Raw genomic sequence first — 17,708 nt, forward strand, 5'->3', positions numbered from 1 at the left:
TAAAAGGGATTCATATCCCGAGAGCAGGCTTGAAGGAAGTGCCTTTATGGATAGAGAAATTGGGCCTTGTGGGTTTTAAGCAGGCTCAGTTTGGACTTGCGTCAGTGATCCACTATCTGCAGTTGATCATGTGGCAAGATTTTCCACATATGCCTCAACAACTAAATTAGTTCATCACGATGTCCTCATGATGCTATTTATGAGATCCCTTCATGGTCATGATTCACGGTTACATAATTGCAAACATAAGAGTATCTCATCTATTGAAGCATTCTTTGATTTCTTGAACACTTTCAAGTGTGTTTGACATTCAAAGGGGAGCCTTCATTGAACATCATGAATATCTTGAGAAAAATGATCTCGCTTCCCCCTTGAACTTTGATATCAACGATTACTTACATATTGAAGAGGGGAAAGGGGAAGTTCATGGGCATCGTTTTGACAAGGACCCTATATATGACACCGATGATGATGATATCAATAGGACACTCATTTTTCCTCACTATCCTATGAGTGTAGTTGAATCTTATGTGGACCCTTTCCTCAACCCTTCTTACACTATCACTAATAATGATGAATCCTCTCACTCTCCTAAGTATGATCATCATGGGCAACTTGCTTGTTGTGTCTCTCCATGTCATCAGTTTCCCGTTCCTTCTAATCATGACCTTGTGGTGGCCACAAAACTCGATATAAATGATAGGGACCACGATGGAAATGATATGCCTGAGGTTGCCATTCATCGGAAATTTATGAGCTTGATTGTTGATATCTCTATCTTTTGGCTGAAGGAGAGGATCCTATGGAATAGGTTGCATCCCTTCATTCCTTTTTCACCCATGATCCTCCATGCGTGGTCATTTTGTTTTCCCGTCTCCCACTCTTGTGACCTTCCATATGACCATTCTTGCCCTTACCTTTAGATTTATTGCATAAGTAATCATATAGGTAAGTATTTTCATATTGATCTAATGATATGTTGGTTGCATTGGCTTTATGATTACACTTAGCATTTGCTTGTAGCATATGCATGTTAGAGTAGGGTGTATTGCATATTGATTTTTGCATTACAACTAACATCATATTATGTTATCATGCTATATTAGGTGCATGTAAATTAAAATTGCATTTAGAATTAGATTAATTTCCTGTTGATTTTATTTCTGAACAATAGCATGGGCGATCAAAAGATGCCATAAAAACATGCTGCCCCATGTGCTTAGCCTTTGATGTGCAGGTAACAGGTCTACGGTCCCAAGAGATTGTTGGTGTTCTCATGACCTCCCCGTTTGAGTACATGGTTCATGCATTCCACTGAGAGATCATGTCCCAATTGGAGCTAGATGTTACCCACCACCAGTGGGTGACCCCCATAGGAAAATTTTTTCTCCTAGTCTTGTCTTCAACCGACAACCAACAACCTCTTACAACCACCAAATAGATCGATGTGCCACCATTCTCCGCCACCTGAGCTAGCCATTATGCGCCCTCATCCATCTGTTATGATTGTATGTTTGAAGGTGGGCCTTCTAACCCCAAAGGTATGGCTTTTCATTATGTAATTGGGTATTTTTGCTTACTTATCATGGACACGTTTGGACATAGATTAGTGGGGGGATTCAGTGGAAAGAATGGCCCTGGTCTGTACTCTTGTCCCCTTGTCCAACTTGGCGGTTAGTTTTGTATCCTAGTCCCGTGAGATCGCCTTTATTTGCTACTAGCTTTAGGAGTGGCACTACATGGGAAACCCATTTTTGGTTACATGGTCCCACTGCTTGACATCATATACATCGCTCCCCTCCGCTCATTATAACCCCCTTTCACACTTTTCCCATTTGAGTCCACATTTGTCCATTGGGTCCACAAGGAGTTAGCCTCCCCCTCCCCTTCTCCACACTTTGGGTTAGGCCTGGAACGACACCCCAGAGGTTGATGCAACTGGAAAGAAAGTTAAAAGCATAATTGGCCACTTACAATAGGAAATGTACCATAAAATGCAAAAGTTTGCTGGGACATAGAAATTTAGCATGTGGGCAAAAACCAAACATGAACTCTACCCCTATCATTATGGCCATCACCCTGGTTCCTAGGGCCCCTTATGTGAGCCCCCTACATCATTAAGGAACCCATGATTGTCCCAACCCTTGGTGGGTGATAAACTACCCTACCCTAGTGGGGTATCCACAACTATATCATTCACATCATGCTTTCATCCCTTGGAGTCCCGAGCAGTTTAAAGAAAGAAAAATCAATAAAAGGCAAAAGGCATATGAAGAAGGGTGGAAAAACAAAGGCCAGGGTAACTCATGTACCACAATTGCTCCCTCCTACATCTATACACCCAAGTGTGGGCCTCCCTCATTATAGCTACCCTTGTACCATGGCATGTGGCTTGGAGCCTTCCCTGTTGCCCCACTCTGTTCCATCATTATTTCATATGACACCTGCCATCTAACAAATGTACCATGGACCTGTCACTCCCTTAGAGGTTGAAACCACCTAATAGGGTCCTTGATTAACCTCCCTCTTGAGCTTGGAGACACTTGTACATTCTAAAGCCCATTATGGAAGGGCATGCCACTATGAAGTGCCCACTTGATTCCATGATTTGTAAGCTCATTTTCTCAATTGCACTAATGAATTGTTGTACTGGAAGGTGAGGAGACACATTGGATCTTATATAGGATTGTAGGTGGGTCTTCATCTTGGGGCTTGGTCTCCCTATATGGGATCCAAGCCCTCCAGAGGGTCATAATGGTACTTGTAGGGTGAGCATTGAGAGCCATGGGTCTCCACCACAACAGAGAGTAGGTAGCCACACCATGGGATCCTTTAGCACCACCTATTGCTCGCTCGTGTCCCAACAATTCGATGATGATGATGCACTTGGACCATATTGCCCAACCGACAACAAGCTTGTACCACACACTTGGCAATTGATCCTGGGCCCAGATGGGGTTTTGTCTCACCTAGGGAGAAAAGGGAGGGCTTGTATCATTGTTCCAAACTTTATTGATGGAGCACAGACTTGCTTCATTTAGTTGGAGACCCATGAGGCAATTCTTTGTGCCCCCACATCCACTTGGGAGCACCACAGGTTATTTGCTTGGAGATTAAGGGGCCACCCCTTTATCATTGTTATTGGAGCCCTCCTATTCATTATGGCACATGAGGGACTTGATTTGGCCTTCCAATGGCCCTATTAGCTATTGTTCTATCATTTCGACCCTCTTGAGAGGCTTATTATTCATCTTTTGGAGCTATTTGGTGGGCTTGTCACCAAAGTAGTGTTATTTTGCACATTATTTTATTCTAGGGGCATTATTAGGCTAATTTAGGCCATTCGAATACCCTAAAGGCTCATATAAATACATGAGAGCCTCATTGTATCATTCATCATCACTTGGATTGGATTTCTTCTCTTAAAAAGAATTCGAACTTGCTATTGATGGACGAATTGGATTTTTCTTGATGCATTTTGATGTTTGGGTTATTGTATCTTATCTTGGAGCTTCATTTTTGCAAATATGATGGATGGATATACTCTTTTTGTCATGTAAGTGCTCTTTCATGCGAATTTTCTTATTGATACATGTCTAATGTATGGAATGCTATGTCATGGTTTACTTGTGCCCTAAAAATTAATGCGAATTCATGAAACACTTGGAATCTTGATTCATTGCATATGTTATTCATTTTGACAAGAAGAACGAATGTTCCTAGGGGTTGGTCTATGCACTTTTACCTTGAAACTCCATCAAAATTTGTAGAACGAAGTGTAAATTCCTTTTTGTGACCTAACTAGTGCCTCTCTAGGCTAGCGAAGTTGCAGGAAGGACTCCTTGGTAGAGAAAAAATCTCTAAATCAAATTCATCTTGACTCCATTCATCCCAATTGGCTAGGCACTGATCCTTGTCCTTGGTGATCACATAAAACCTCATATTTTCACCTCCTTCCAAAAATTTCTACCCTAACCCTAGACGACCTAGCTAGGGCATCAAGCGAATTGCAATAGAGCCATCCTCTTGAAGAGCGAGTTGGTGAGGAATTGCGCTGGGGTGTCCTCTACTAGCCTTCCAAAGTTGAGGCCTATTCTGCAGTTGGTTTGTGAGAAACATAGTATTAAAAATCGATCAGTTGGAACCGGAAACTGGTTAAACTGTCTGGTTCATTGGCCAAACCAACCGAACCGGTCAAAAACCCAGTCAATTGCCCTCTTTCACCCCACAAACTAGGCATAAATTTGCCAGTTTTCCCATAAACAAGCTGATTTGTCATAAACCGACCGGTTCATTGCCTGGCCAACTGCGGACCCACAAACACATTCTTGGAGGCTTGTGAGGTGGTGTGGAGGGAAAATAAAGATTGTTTACCTCCAAAAACAACCCCTCCAAGCCAATAAAAGGAGGTCTCTGCTCTCATTTGCCTTACACATCTCATTTGGAGTTTTTGTGAGCTTCATTGTGAGCTTGGAGAGTATTGAGTTTTTGCTGGAGTAGTGGAACAATAGAGAGTTTGAGCTAAGTAGTAGTCACCATGACTCTCAAAGCCAAGGACACTGCATGGGGTCATTGTAATATGATTGATGGCAAAATGATCTGCAAATATTGCTAAAAATCTATTGAAGCCTGAAGGAGGGGTATTAACAGGTTCAAGCAACACTTGGCTGGGATAGGAGTCCATGTAAAGCCATGTGGAGCATGAAATGAAGTAATAGGGCATATTAGGGCAGAATACCTTCAGAAGTTTAAGACTCAAGTAACTGAACCAATAGAGAAGTTTGTGACTCAAGCAGTTGCAAAGTTTGGGAGTCGAGACTCAAACAACTGAGTTTGATCATGATGAGAAGTTTCAAGTGATAATGTTGATCACTGATATCATATATACAAACTTGTAGTAGGCTAGTGACCCCATAGCTTGTAGGCTTTGGCTTTGGAATCTAGAGGCCAATTAGAGCCTCATTGATTATATATTTTGTTGCTGATATGTATTGCACTTGGTGCGATTTTGATATATTCACCTTTACATGGTATATATATGAACAAACTTTGCATATTTTGTGTCTATTGGTTTGGAATCATGGTTTTAAATCTTAAAAATAGTTTTTTCATTAAAAATTAATTATTTCATGTGTGTGCTTTTTTTTAAATCGGTTCATTGAGATCTAATTAGTCATGGTTTGAAGCCCGGTTTATTAGGTGGACCGTTCGGGTCACCGGTTCTGGTGTTGAATGCTATGGTGAGAAACACCTAGCCCTAGCTCCAAAATTGGTTTGGTTTAGGTCTTCTTTGGTTAGTGGCATTTTGAAGGTCTATTTACCCAAAAACTCAATGGAAGTTTATTGTTCTTGTGACCTTCCCCTATCCTTGTTTAACCTAGACACTCTCTTAAAGATCATTCAAACCCTAGGTCAAGCTTGGATCTTCCCAAGGCTCCTTTGTGGTCCCATTATCCTCGTTCTTTATCTTACAAGACCGCTTGAAGAACCTTGTCTCCTTAGAGAGTCTTAGGTCTAGGATATCCTTCATAAGAGAATATCCCTATTCCCTAGGTCTAAGTCTCCCTTTGAGCCTTTCTTGGAGAGCCCCTTACCTTGCCTTAGAAGCAAGCAAGCTATTATTTGAGTCTCTCCCTTGAATGGGCTTTGGAAATCACATTGTACGTTGTTATTAACCCCTATCTTTTTGGTGATTTCCCTAATACCGGGGCTACTCTCATCAGTGAAAGTCCATAAAGAGCAGGGGACATTGACTGTGGTGACAACAATGTTTTAAAAACTGGCTGGTCTGAACCGGTAACCGGTCAAACCAACTGGTTAGCAAGCCTACCGGGTCAAACCGGCTTAAAAACCCGATTTACCTCCTCATTTCGCCTTTTCTTTGCCCTAATCGGCCAGTTTAGGACAGAACCGACTGGTTTGTGGTTAAATCGACCAGTTTTGTCCTAAATCGGCTGGTTTTGTCCTAAACCGGCCGGTTTTGTCCTAAATCGTCCGGTTTATTGCCAGGGCAACTATAACCCCTACAAAATGCATTTTTGTGAGTTTTGAAGCTGGTTTGAGGGAAAGTTGGGGTTGTTTTCCTCCAAAAATAGTCCCTCCAAGAAAAACATGCCTACCCTCTCATTTTCTTGACACATCTCAACCCTAACAATGTTGGCAATTAATGGTAATGTTAAATTCTTAAAGTGAAAGTGACATTTCCTTTAATTTTCATTTTCATCCTTTTACTTAAATTTTTAACATTACCATGAAATGACTCAGGATGTTTGAGAGTGGTTTCGACCTTGTTGGATTTCATATGGAGAAACTAGAATTTTAGATTTCACTCAAAATTCAACAGACTTAATGGTTTTCAAGATTTCATGGTTTGCAATGTTTCCATTTGATTCTATCATGCGTGAAGGTATGAGATTGGCATTTGATCAAGAGCATGAAGCACTTTAAGAACCTTGATTGTGGCGGCATTGATTGTTGAACTTTGTTGATGTTGGTGGTATTGATTGTTGAACTCCTCTACCATGGCCTTAACAAGAATGCACCCTTCACTCAAAGGAAAACAACTGGTTAGGCATGCTAATCTTTTTCTACCACATTATAAGGTTGAGGAGATGAACCCTTCACTCAAACAAAAATCATTGGTTAGGCATGTTAAACCTTTTCAATTTCTATCATGTTATAAGGTTGAGCAATCCAAGTCTGAAGACTTTGAGCTAGATGATGTTCATGTATCTCTTGTTGATGATGTTTATGTATTTCTAGTAGCGTTGAATCAATGATGAGTTTCATGGGTGACCACGTGGATCAGTGATTTGTAGTTTTGATGTCTATTTTTGCTACTACTACTAAAGTTGTAGAGGAGTTTTAGGAGTCCTCAAACTCGGAGGCATATTATTTATGTAGCTCATGCTGATGATCTCTTGTCTAGTAGTGGTGATGAGTTTGATCATGATGAGGAGTGATCATGTTGTTGATCACTAATATGTAGACTTGTAGTAGTTCAGTGACATCATAGCTTAGAGCATTGCTTTCGGACTCTAGAGGCCATTTAGAGCCTCATTGATTATGTGTTTTGTTGCGGATATGTATTGCACTTGATACCATTTTGATATAATCACTTTTACATGGTATATAGATGAGCAAACCTTGCATATTTTGTTTCTATTGGCTTGGAATCATGGTTTTAAATCTTAAAAATAGTTTTTTTTTCATTAAAAATTAATTATTTAATGAATTTTTTTAAACCAGTTCGTTTAGACCTGACCAGTGCCAGTTCGAAACCCAGTTCATTAGGTGGACTAGTCTGGTCACCGGTTCCGGTTTTGAAAACATTGGGTGATAGTGGGTCCTTGTCTCGTTGTTGTCACTTGGTCTAGTTGTAGTCCCTTTGGAACCCCTCCTAGGACCCTTGCTAGATTGTGTGCTAACAGGGAAAACATACACATATGTTATGAAACCAGCTCACAAAAAGATAGAAAAGATAGATCAACGCCTTAGAAATAAGTTTTTTTGAGGGGGAAACCTCCTTTACATTACACAAATGAACAATTCTTAGATGATACAAATGACAAGACCTCCTTTCTATATATAGGAGTCTAAGGGGTCATAATATAATCAGCGCTGACATAACAATAATAATGTAAGGGCACAATAATAACAATAGTGGGCTTCTATGGGGCACAATAATAACAATATGGGGACTACATGGGCACAACAATATAATAAGGGGGTTGTACTAATAAAACAAGGGATTACACTATTAGTATAGGGACCTAACATGCCCCTCTCCTTTAAAGTGTTGTTCTCAACACTTGAGTAGTTCTTGATGCTTCTGTATAAATTCTTGTCCTCCCATGTGGAATCTTTAGCGGGTAAGTTCTTCCACTTGATGAGATACTCTGAAATTGATCTATTTCATAACTTTCGATTTCTCGGTTCTGTGACTGCTTCAAGTTCCAATATGATTTTTCCTTCCTTGTCAAGTTCTCGCAATATTGTTTGAATTGGGATCTTCTGCAACTTTTGAATGAGTTCCCACTCCTTTGGGCATATGGATATATGTAAGGCCTGATGTTTGGAGGAACACTTCGTGGAATCAAATGAATAGCATGATCATGATCACGAATAGGTGGGAGGCCTTTGGGAGTCTCAAATACCTTGGAATGATTTTCCAAAACGTTTGGAGATCTGGAGAAATACATGATTTCAATGTGGGATCCTCTAGTGAACATAATTGTGCAATTACACCCCGTTGTTTTTTGTTTAGAAGCTTTGTCATGCTGTTAGAGTTGATTATCTTTCCGGGTTTTCCTTCGATACCCCTCAATTCAACTTCCTTTCTTTATCAAAAAAATTTCAAGAAAAGTTCTTGAAAATTAAAAGTTATCGTACCCAAAGATTGTAGCCATTGGACTCCTAGTAAAACATCAGCACCACCCATTGGAATGGAAAGCATTGGGCTATTCAATACATATTCTCCCATGGATAGCTTGATATTATGGCACTTTCCAGAGCAATTTATGGTTCCTCCACTTGCAACTATCACTTAACACTCCGGTGCTGGATATAGGAAGCAACTCAACTCCTTGGCTATCTTACATTCAATAAAATTATGGGTACTACTTGAATCAATCAACATTCTTACCTTTTTCTTCTTTATATGTCCTTCTATCTTGATAGTTTGAGTGGTAATTTCTTCCAATGCATTACAAGATATGGTCGGATTGATTTCTTGAGACTCGATGTGATCTTTTAATTCTTGAACATTTTTCTTTTTGATGTCTTTCTATGTTGCTAGTTTGAGGAGTGGTAATTCCGTCCAATGCATTACAAGATATGGTCGGATTCATTTCTTCTTTCTCGATGTGATCTTTCACTTTTTGAACCTTTTTATTCTTGATATGTCCTTCTATCTTGATAGTTTTAGGAGTGGTATTTCTTTCCAATGCTTTACAAGATATGGTCAGATTCATTTCATCTTTCTTTGGGGTTGGTTCCTGGTGTATATACTCTTCTTTTGACGTTTCTTGATCTTTTTCTTCCTCCTCTCCACAATCAATGTAAAATAATTTCTTCTCAGCACACTTATGACCTTTAATGTATTTGTTATCACAATTGTAACAAAGCCCCTTTTCTCTTTTTTCTTCCAATTGTTGTGGTGTAACCCTTGTAGTTTGTGGAAGGCTAAGAGAAACAACACTTCCATCTTTATAGTTGTGAGGGGTAGACTTCCTTGTTGCCATAATTTTTCTTTCCACTTTGTAACAAAGCCCTTTTTCTCTTTTTTCTTCCAATTGTTGTGGTGTTGCTTTAAAGAAGGTGTTGCTCTTTGTATCCTCATAATGTGCTATCATTTCCTCCGTGAAAATTGACCACGTAACAAGTTGTTTACGAGAACAAAGCCCTTTATACCAAAAAAATTGACCCGGTTATAAATATGAAGATGCAATACATACCTTTTGTAACAATGGTACACCATGTATATCAAAATATTGCTCCATCTGTAGTATCCAATTTACCGGATCCTTGCCATCAAACTTCCTCATATCGCTTTTCTTGATTTAGGAGCTCGATCTTGAAACAACTATAACTCTGTAATTTCGGCTCCTCCAGTTCTGAAATAGCGACCTGTAGTAGCCCTCTGTGTCCTATTTCCAATGCCATCAGTCTGATCGAAATTGGATTCTCCAAGAAAAGGTTATGCACAATCTCCCAAGATGACCCGATTATATACCTTTTCAAAAGAGCAAATTTGTATGAAGTGCCACGTGTCACTGGTTTGACCTTTGGATCTGAAAAATATACACAGGAAACTATAGTCTGTCCTCTTTCTGTAACTTCTTACGAAATTGCAATCTGATGCTTAGAGAGACAGTTATGACGATTTTCCCAAGGTGACTTGTTTGGAATGTAATTCGGGAGTCTGCAAAAAGGCCAACTTCCTCAGATGATGTCTCCGCAAAAAGCTCTAAAATTCGGAGCCGAGGTTCAGACCGATTTCTTCTCAAATGGCTTTTTGTTTTAGCTTCTGAAACTTCATAGCGAAAGAGTTATAGCGAAAATCCCACGATGACCTGTTTGGAGCAGCGAAACCCTAGAATCCAAAGCTCTGATACGAAATGTTATGAAACCAGCTCACAAAAAGATAGAAAAGATAGATCAACGCCTTAGAAATAAGTTTTTTTGAGGGGGAAACCTCCTTTACATTACACAAATGAACAATTCTTAGATGATACAAATGACAAGACCTCCTTTCTATATATAGGAGTCTAAGGGGTCATAATATAATTAGAGCCAACATAACAATAATAATGTAAGGGCACAATAATAACAATAGTGGGTTTTTATGGGGTACAATAATAACAATATGGGGATTACATGGGTACAACAATATAATAAGGGGGTTGTACTAATAACAATAAGGGGTTACACTAGTAGTATAGGGACATAACAACATATCATTTCATTATCTGAATCAGATATACCTATTTTTTTTTAACTTGAAGAGGATTCTTGAATGTTCATGGGTTAGTACATAACCTTTAAAGTTTAAACCAAAGAGGCAAAGAGGGTGGAAGCCTCTAAAAACCCTCTAAAAGGGTTATTTATTCATATTTTTATGTGAAATTCTACTAGTGAGATAAAATTATGTATGAGATTTAGAGGCTAAAATCCTAACTTAGGTGAAGCCCAAGAGCTCAGAAACCTCGAGTAATTTGTCAGGCATATGCCTTCTCATTTCAAATCAGTCTTACTTTCCCATTGCTTGACACGTCCTGGTGCATCCATGAGTCAAAGGTTATCCTTAAACTCTGAATTCTTGTACTCCATAAATGGCACCTATTGTTGTTTTACCCCATTCCAACCTTGTCTTTATTACCTTAGAGTTGCCCTGCACAATTTCCCCTGTTAAATAGGCCTCTCTTGATGTAATTCATTGACAAACAATTCCTCCAGGTGTCGTATGAGCTGAACCTCTTGCTGTGATGGGCCAAGGCTTGTAACATTTTTTTTTTCCATGACAAAGAGGACTGGAAAAGTGTCATTGGAATGGGATTGGGTTCAGAATCAAACTGGGATAAACCTGGGAATATGGATCTGAAGTTGCTTTGTATTGTGTTGGAGATTGCTGTGTTTGCTCTGTGAATTCATCTGTTGATTACCTTGTAAATGCTGCATTTTAATAACTTCTTATCTGCCCTGTGTTAATGCACATATTGTCAATGAAAACTTTCCACATAATTCTCTAGACTCGATCTTTCTCAAATCAAATGCTTTATCTATTTTATTGTAAAAATTTTGTGACCAGCTGCTCTTTTCACCTCATAGATTATAAACATAATTGTCCAGTTTTGGCAAAAATCAAAATGCCTAACTTTAGATGGTGTAAACATCCAAAGTGCTATTTGATAACATCAGACATCGGTGATTGGACTGCTAAAAAAACATGGATCGAAAATTAGCCCTACATGATTTTATGCTCCTCTCAACTTATGTAGTGTTAGCGTGACAGTGATTCGCTGATTCACTTGTTAGTTCATTTGCGTCAATTTCTGTAAATTATAATTTATTAGTCTTTACTCACACACGAATTTTTTATTGCAACAATATATTAAAGGTAGTGGAGTTTTGAAGACTATACTAGTCGTTTGTTTTCTGGAATTCTTGACATATTGCTGACTCTATTTCAGAATGCTGTCTTTCAAAATCAGGAAGATATGGGAGAGCAACTTCTTCCAGCTAAACATAATAAAGGGTGTCATTGCAAGAAATCGGGGTGCTTGAAGAAGTATTGTGAATGTTTCCAAGGAAATATTTTGTGCTCTGAAAATTGCAAATGCATTGATTGCAAGAATTACGAAAACAGTGAAGAAAGAAAGGCTCTCTATCAAAGTGATATTACCGGAAGCTTAAATTATCCTCAGCCTGTATCAAATGCTTCTATGTCTGGAACAACTGCACCTGTAGGTTATTCGTCTCCTTCTCCTAGCAAAAAGAGGAAAACTCAGGAAGTCCTATTTCATCAAACACCAAAGGAACATGCTTCTCGCCAAACATCTCAAGCTCTACAGGTATAGTCATATAGATGTTGAATTCTTGGTCCTTATGCTGTCTATGGCTTTAATTTTATGTTTGTATGAGTAAAGAAAAGTTTGAATTTTTGTTATGAATAAATATATAAGAAATAATGTAAAATAATGTAAATGATAATAATCATAAATAATGATTAGTTAATTAGTAATTAGGTTGAAGAGTCATGTCTAAATGAGACATGATTCTCCATGAAGAGACACCTGCTTGGTATATAAGCAAGCCTCTCACTTTCATTGTATGATCACTCTTATTCATATATTTAATATATAATATTTGTATCTTCATGGATAACTTTATATTCCAAGTCTTTTGGAGTAATTAATCTGAAGAAGGAACTTTGTTCACTTCATTTGGTATCAGAGCCACGTTGGCTGATCACTAGGCCTTTGGTTGTCAACTTTGTCAACATTGTTGTCGTCAAAGTCAAGCGTTTCGCTACAACTCGGAGGTTCTCCATTCTGCCAGTTCCACTACTAGGCTTTTGGCCATATATATATATATATATGTTTAAAAAAAATAGTCAAGAACAATTAAAAAAAAATCAAGACAAAAAATATATATATATTAAAAGAATCATTAGAAAAAAATATATATATCATTAGAAAAAAATAGGGAAAAACTAATAATAAAACAAAAGTTATAAAAAAAGAAAAGAAATTAAAGGTTTTTATTTAAAAAGAAGAAGAAGAAGAAAAGAGTTGAAACGACTTACCTGGCCTGATCTGCGGCCACATTTCTTGCCACTGTTGTCCCCACTCGGCTATGTGCATCCACCTGCAATCGCCAACGTTTCCTACAGCAGTAACCTCCACACACCCTTCGTCTTCCTGATCGAGCCCACAATCATCGTTTCGTCAGTCAAATCCTTCTCCTCTCGCTGCAACCTCCGTGACACTATTGTGCTCAAACAATGGCGTCTGCAACTGTCTACAACGACACACCCACAACCTCAAGCCACGCCAACCAATTATTGATCCAACCAACACATCCTTCCTCAATAGCGATCGCATATTTCTATTAAACCAAACCCTGGGTTGCCTCGAGTGCTTGAAAAACAAACTAGGTCACGCCATTCTTGTTGGAAGAGTACAAAACATTTGTGTACGGTCACGACTGTACGACTCTATAGGTTAAGCGAGTTTGTACGCTAAGCATAAATTAACTTGGAGAAATTAGAAGTCGTATGGTAAGGTTAAGATTTTATATATATATATATATATATAATTATAATATTTAATATATATATATATATATATATATATATAATAAAAATTGAAATATTCCATATCACCCTCAAGGCTATAAAAAAATTTCATTTGAAGTAAGAAAGGGTATTTAAAAAAACATATATATATATATATATATATATATATATATATATGCTTTCAAAAATTTATATCACAGAGAAAAAAGGGTGATATTAAAAAGATAAGACACAAAGTTGCCAAGGTTTTAAGAATTTTTAAATAATTTTATAATATATATATATATATATATATATATAAAGGAAATAACAATAAAAATTAATAAAAAAAAGGGAAGGTAAAATAAGTGAAGAAAAATGGAAACCAATAAGGAAATATTTCCTAAAACTTTTATTAAATGTGTTAGTACACTATTTAAAATCAAAGGATCACTAGCAGGAAGAGATATTATAATCTCTATCAGTCCTACTGAAGATAGTAATTACGTTAGTACTAAATGTGCTAACCAACTAGTAATTCCTGAATCGACTATAATCGAAAAAAATTGTTGGCACAAGTAACAAACAATACGACATAAACAATCTACAATTAAGTATTGGGGATTATACTTTTACCTCACAATTCACCGTGAAAACCTTATTTTTTGACGATAGTGACATTGTTTTGGGCTCACCTTGGATGGAAACTCTAGGGTCCTTTATTCTAAATACGAAAAATAAGTTTTTTACCTTTTCCCACAAAAAGAAAAAAATAACGCTACAAGATGTTACTTTGAAGCCAGATTCAGTGACGCCAGAAGACACACAAGAAATCTCAAAAGTAATTCTTCAAGAAAGTAAAAAAACGATACAAAAAATGCAAAAGGAAGTTGACAAAATCATCGCTGACAAAAGTGAAGAAGTCTCTCGGCTGAAAAACCATAGTGAAAAATTATTAACACAAATCAAGAAGCTTAAAAAGGACAAAAAGTCATTAACAGACAAGTTAGAACAACTTGCTCAAGAAGTATCAAAGTCTCCAGTCGTAGCAGTCCAAGTTGAAGATAAGGGAGCAGATACCAATCTAGTGAATGTCACAACTCAAGAAGAAGACAAGCAAGTTGAAGAAAATACACACTTAGATATTGTAGTTCAGACGATGAACATCCCAAGTGAAGGTTTGGTAACAAACTCAACAACATCCTCACAAGAAGAAAATCAAAAAATTTCCTCACACTTAATAAGGGAAAGTCAAACCAAAAAAGTTCCCTATCGACATCCAAATCATGAGAGTAGACAACTCAACCAAGCTACGTATCGAGACCATTCAGAACAGAAACAACAAACTGATGTTCTAGAGAATAGTGAAGTAACCTCAATCCAGTCCTATGATGACAAGTAGTTACAAAATTCTAGTGATCAGAATATTACACAAAAGATTAATGTAGGATGGTTTGATCCCTTCTCAGTGCGACAATTTTGTTTGTCACTTGGAAGATCATATCAACTTGTATCGACGAAGATCATTGTTCAAAGACGAAAAGACATTCGAAACCGAAAAAGAGATCAAGCATTTTTCATCGACAAGCTTTGAGGACAAAGCTTTTTGAGGAGGAAGGCAATGTTATGAATAAATATATAGGAAATAATGTAAATGATAATAATCATAAATAATGATTAGTTAATTAGTAATTAGGTTGAAGAGTCATGTCTAAATGAGACATGACTCTCCATGAAGAGACACCTGCTTGGTATATAAGCAAGCCTTTCACTCTCATTGTATGATCTTTTTTATTCATATATTTAATATATAATATTTGTATCCTCATGGATAACTTTATATTCCAAGTCTTCTGGAGTAATTAATCCGAAGAAGGAACTTTGTTCGCTTCAATTTTCTACTGGTGAGTAATTTGATTTGATCTTGGAAAAAAATGACTAATTGACAAGGCAAGCTGAACTTTGTAAATGGTTTATCTCAATGTGGAACTCTCTAGATAATGGTATTTATTGAATGCAAGGTTTAATACATATAAGGTTATTTTATTGGAATTTAACAGGGAAGTACAATGAAAAATATATCTTCCACAATGAATGCTTCAAATCCTCCCCTCTCAACAGTTAATGGAACTGGAGCTTTTGGGATTCCATCATCTAAGGTTATTTACAGGTATATTATTGTTAATAATAAGCACCATGTACATTTAGTCTATTTTTATCAATTTTTTAGCGTGGAGGTATTTTTATTACCCTTCATATGAGAAATTATTTGTTTGGTAGTTTATTCAAGGCAAGTTTTTTAGAAGGCTGAAGGTCTATTTTTGTCTTGATCTCCAATTTTGTTATTAATTTTATATTTATTAATGAGTAATGCACAAAACACTAATTTCAATTAGCATTGTGATGTACTTGACTATAGCAGTTGAAGCCTGGGAGTAATGTGTTGTTAGTCCATAAATCTAACAGTTATGATATTGCTATTTAGGTCTCTTTTGGCTGATGTGGTACAGACAGATAGTGTTAAAGGTCTCTGCCAACTTCTTGTCATTGCTTCCAGAGAAGCTGCAAATGCTTGTGGAGGTGATCCAATGCTTTTCATTTTTACAAATTACTTTAAAATTAGTTTCGTTTCATCTAAATTCTCAAAAAAACTAGACGGCACTCTATTGCTTGTATGTTTTTCTGTGAATGCATGGATTTATGTCAAAAATATAACTTGAAGCAAATAATGTGAGTTTTGTTTGTCATAGATTTGATAGAGAATTTGCATCTCTGATTTTAATCAGCAGCTCAAACAAGTTTGGAAAATGGGCCTTTGGATAAGCAAGCAACCAAGGGAAACAGTTTGACAAATAACAAAGACTCCCCTGAATCATCAACTCAGAATGAGTTTCGTAATGAACAGATTAGAGATGACAGGATGGAAACAGACCGAGGGTACAAGGTTGCTGCTGGTGCATCCTCTACTAACTGTGCTGAAGAGGCAGAATTTGATAGTGGTGCCAATTCTTCTAAGCAAAGAGCCATGTCACCGGGTACTTTAGCTCTGATGTGTGATGAACAAGATACTCTCTTTACAGCCCCGTCTTCACCCTCTGGTGGTTGTAGGAAGCCTTGTAGTCATCATACAACACAAACATTTGCCGAACAAGAGAGAATTATCCTGTCAGAATTTCGTAACTGTCTTCGGAGTATTATTGATGTAGGCAAAAGAAGAGGTTTGTACCTAATGACTCTTTCACTGGATTGATTTATGGTCATACATTATTTGCTATGTGAGTTCATTTATTTTTCTGAAAGAGGGTCTTATCAAGATAATTTTGTCTATACAGCCACACAGTATTCAACAGAAGCAGCAATGACAATGAAAAGGAACCAGCAGCCTGAATTAAATCCTCAACTTAGCAGGCCTGTACCTGCGAGCAAAACTGTTACAGTTCCTTTATCGGTGCCACTATCAGCTAGTTCAGGGGCCTTAGTGACAGAGGTAAATGCCAGTTCCTCTGGATCATTACGAAATGGAGACAAGCCTGATGCGGTGGTTACATGTCAACAGAAATTATGACATAAGTGGTAGTTGATATAGGGTTAGAAATATGTTCAGTTTCATCATGAATGGGAAGTGATAATGATCCCTTTCCAGTTGAAAAGTAATAAATGCTGTAAAGTGCACAACTGGAACAAGGTGTTTCTTTTAGGCATCATAATTTAATTTCAACAAGGTATGATGTTGATCGAAATAATTCCATTTTGGAATGATTTTTATGACGTTATTAAGCATTGTCAGTTCTGCACGACAGATTGCTTTGTCCTCTGACCTAAAGGTAAGTGTTGGCCAAGGTTTTTGTGCCTCCACCTGTGGAAACAGAAGCTGACTACATCCACAAGTGCTGTTCCGATGGTCGGACATAATCCAGGGGAACACTTAGATAGTTGTTAGTGCAGAACTGATCCTTTATTATATTCTTTTCTGAATTCGCATGCTTCATATGTACTGTTTAATTTTGTAAAGGAATTAGCTCTTTTTTCACATGGTTTGGATCTGATTCTTTTGACTATTTAAAAGTTGGGAATTACAAGTTTTTATTAACGCAAGTGTTCATATTTCAGAGTTTGATGCCTACATTTACATACAGTGAACATGGAATTTGTTTCAGGCAACATCAATACCACAAGTATGGATTTGCTATTATCCATTTGTATTCGTACTTGGATTATTCTAAACTTCATTAAGTTGATTCCCTCTTACGTAATGGCAGCATTTAATCATTCATACTTATATCTAATAGTTATAATTCAAAATCCTTTTTACGTAAAACACAGATTCGTTATTTGAGAGATTTAATGATACAAGTATTGTGGCATTCAACCTTGCAATTCATTCCCCCATGTGCGTGAAAGACAAACGGAACCGCAAATGAGGTGAATAATT

At 37.3% G+C, this 17,708-nt stretch overlaps 1 protein-coding gene across 4 annotated transcripts in view; it reads left to right on the top strand.

Moving 5' to 3' along the window:
* Window positions 1–17,306, top strand: part of LOC149252476 (protein tesmin/TSO1-like CXC 5) — a 167,380-nt gene extending 150,074 nt beyond the window's left edge. Inside the window, exons 5-9 of one of the 4 annotated variants that reach the window (XM_089459715.1) lie at window positions 11,712–12,071; window positions 15,337–15,446; window positions 15,762–15,856; window positions 16,063–16,494; window positions 16,609–17,306. In XM_089459715.1, the coding sequence (XP_089315841.1) occupies window positions 11,712–12,071; window positions 15,337–15,446; window positions 15,762–15,856; window positions 16,063–16,494; window positions 16,609–16,841 (1,230 nt within the window). In that variant the 3' untranslated portion in view covers window positions 16,842–17,306. Of the gene's footprint in view, window positions 1–11,690; window positions 12,072–15,336; window positions 15,447–15,761; window positions 15,857–16,062; window positions 16,495–16,608 lie in introns of all 4 variants that reach the window. The other 3 variants (XM_089459713.1, XM_089459716.1, XM_089459714.1) reach the window with 3 other exon arrangements.
* The last annotated feature ends 402 nt before the right edge of the window (window positions 17,307–17,708 follow it).

Source organism: Pinus tabuliformis, chromosome 7 (assembly GCF_031772625.1).
Source record: "Pinus tabuliformis cultivar Carrire ecotype Pingquan chromosome 7, CPIR1, whole genome shotgun sequence".
Classification (NCBI taxonomy): Eukaryota; Viridiplantae; Streptophyta; class Pinopsida; order Pinales; family Pinaceae; genus Pinus; species Pinus tabuliformis.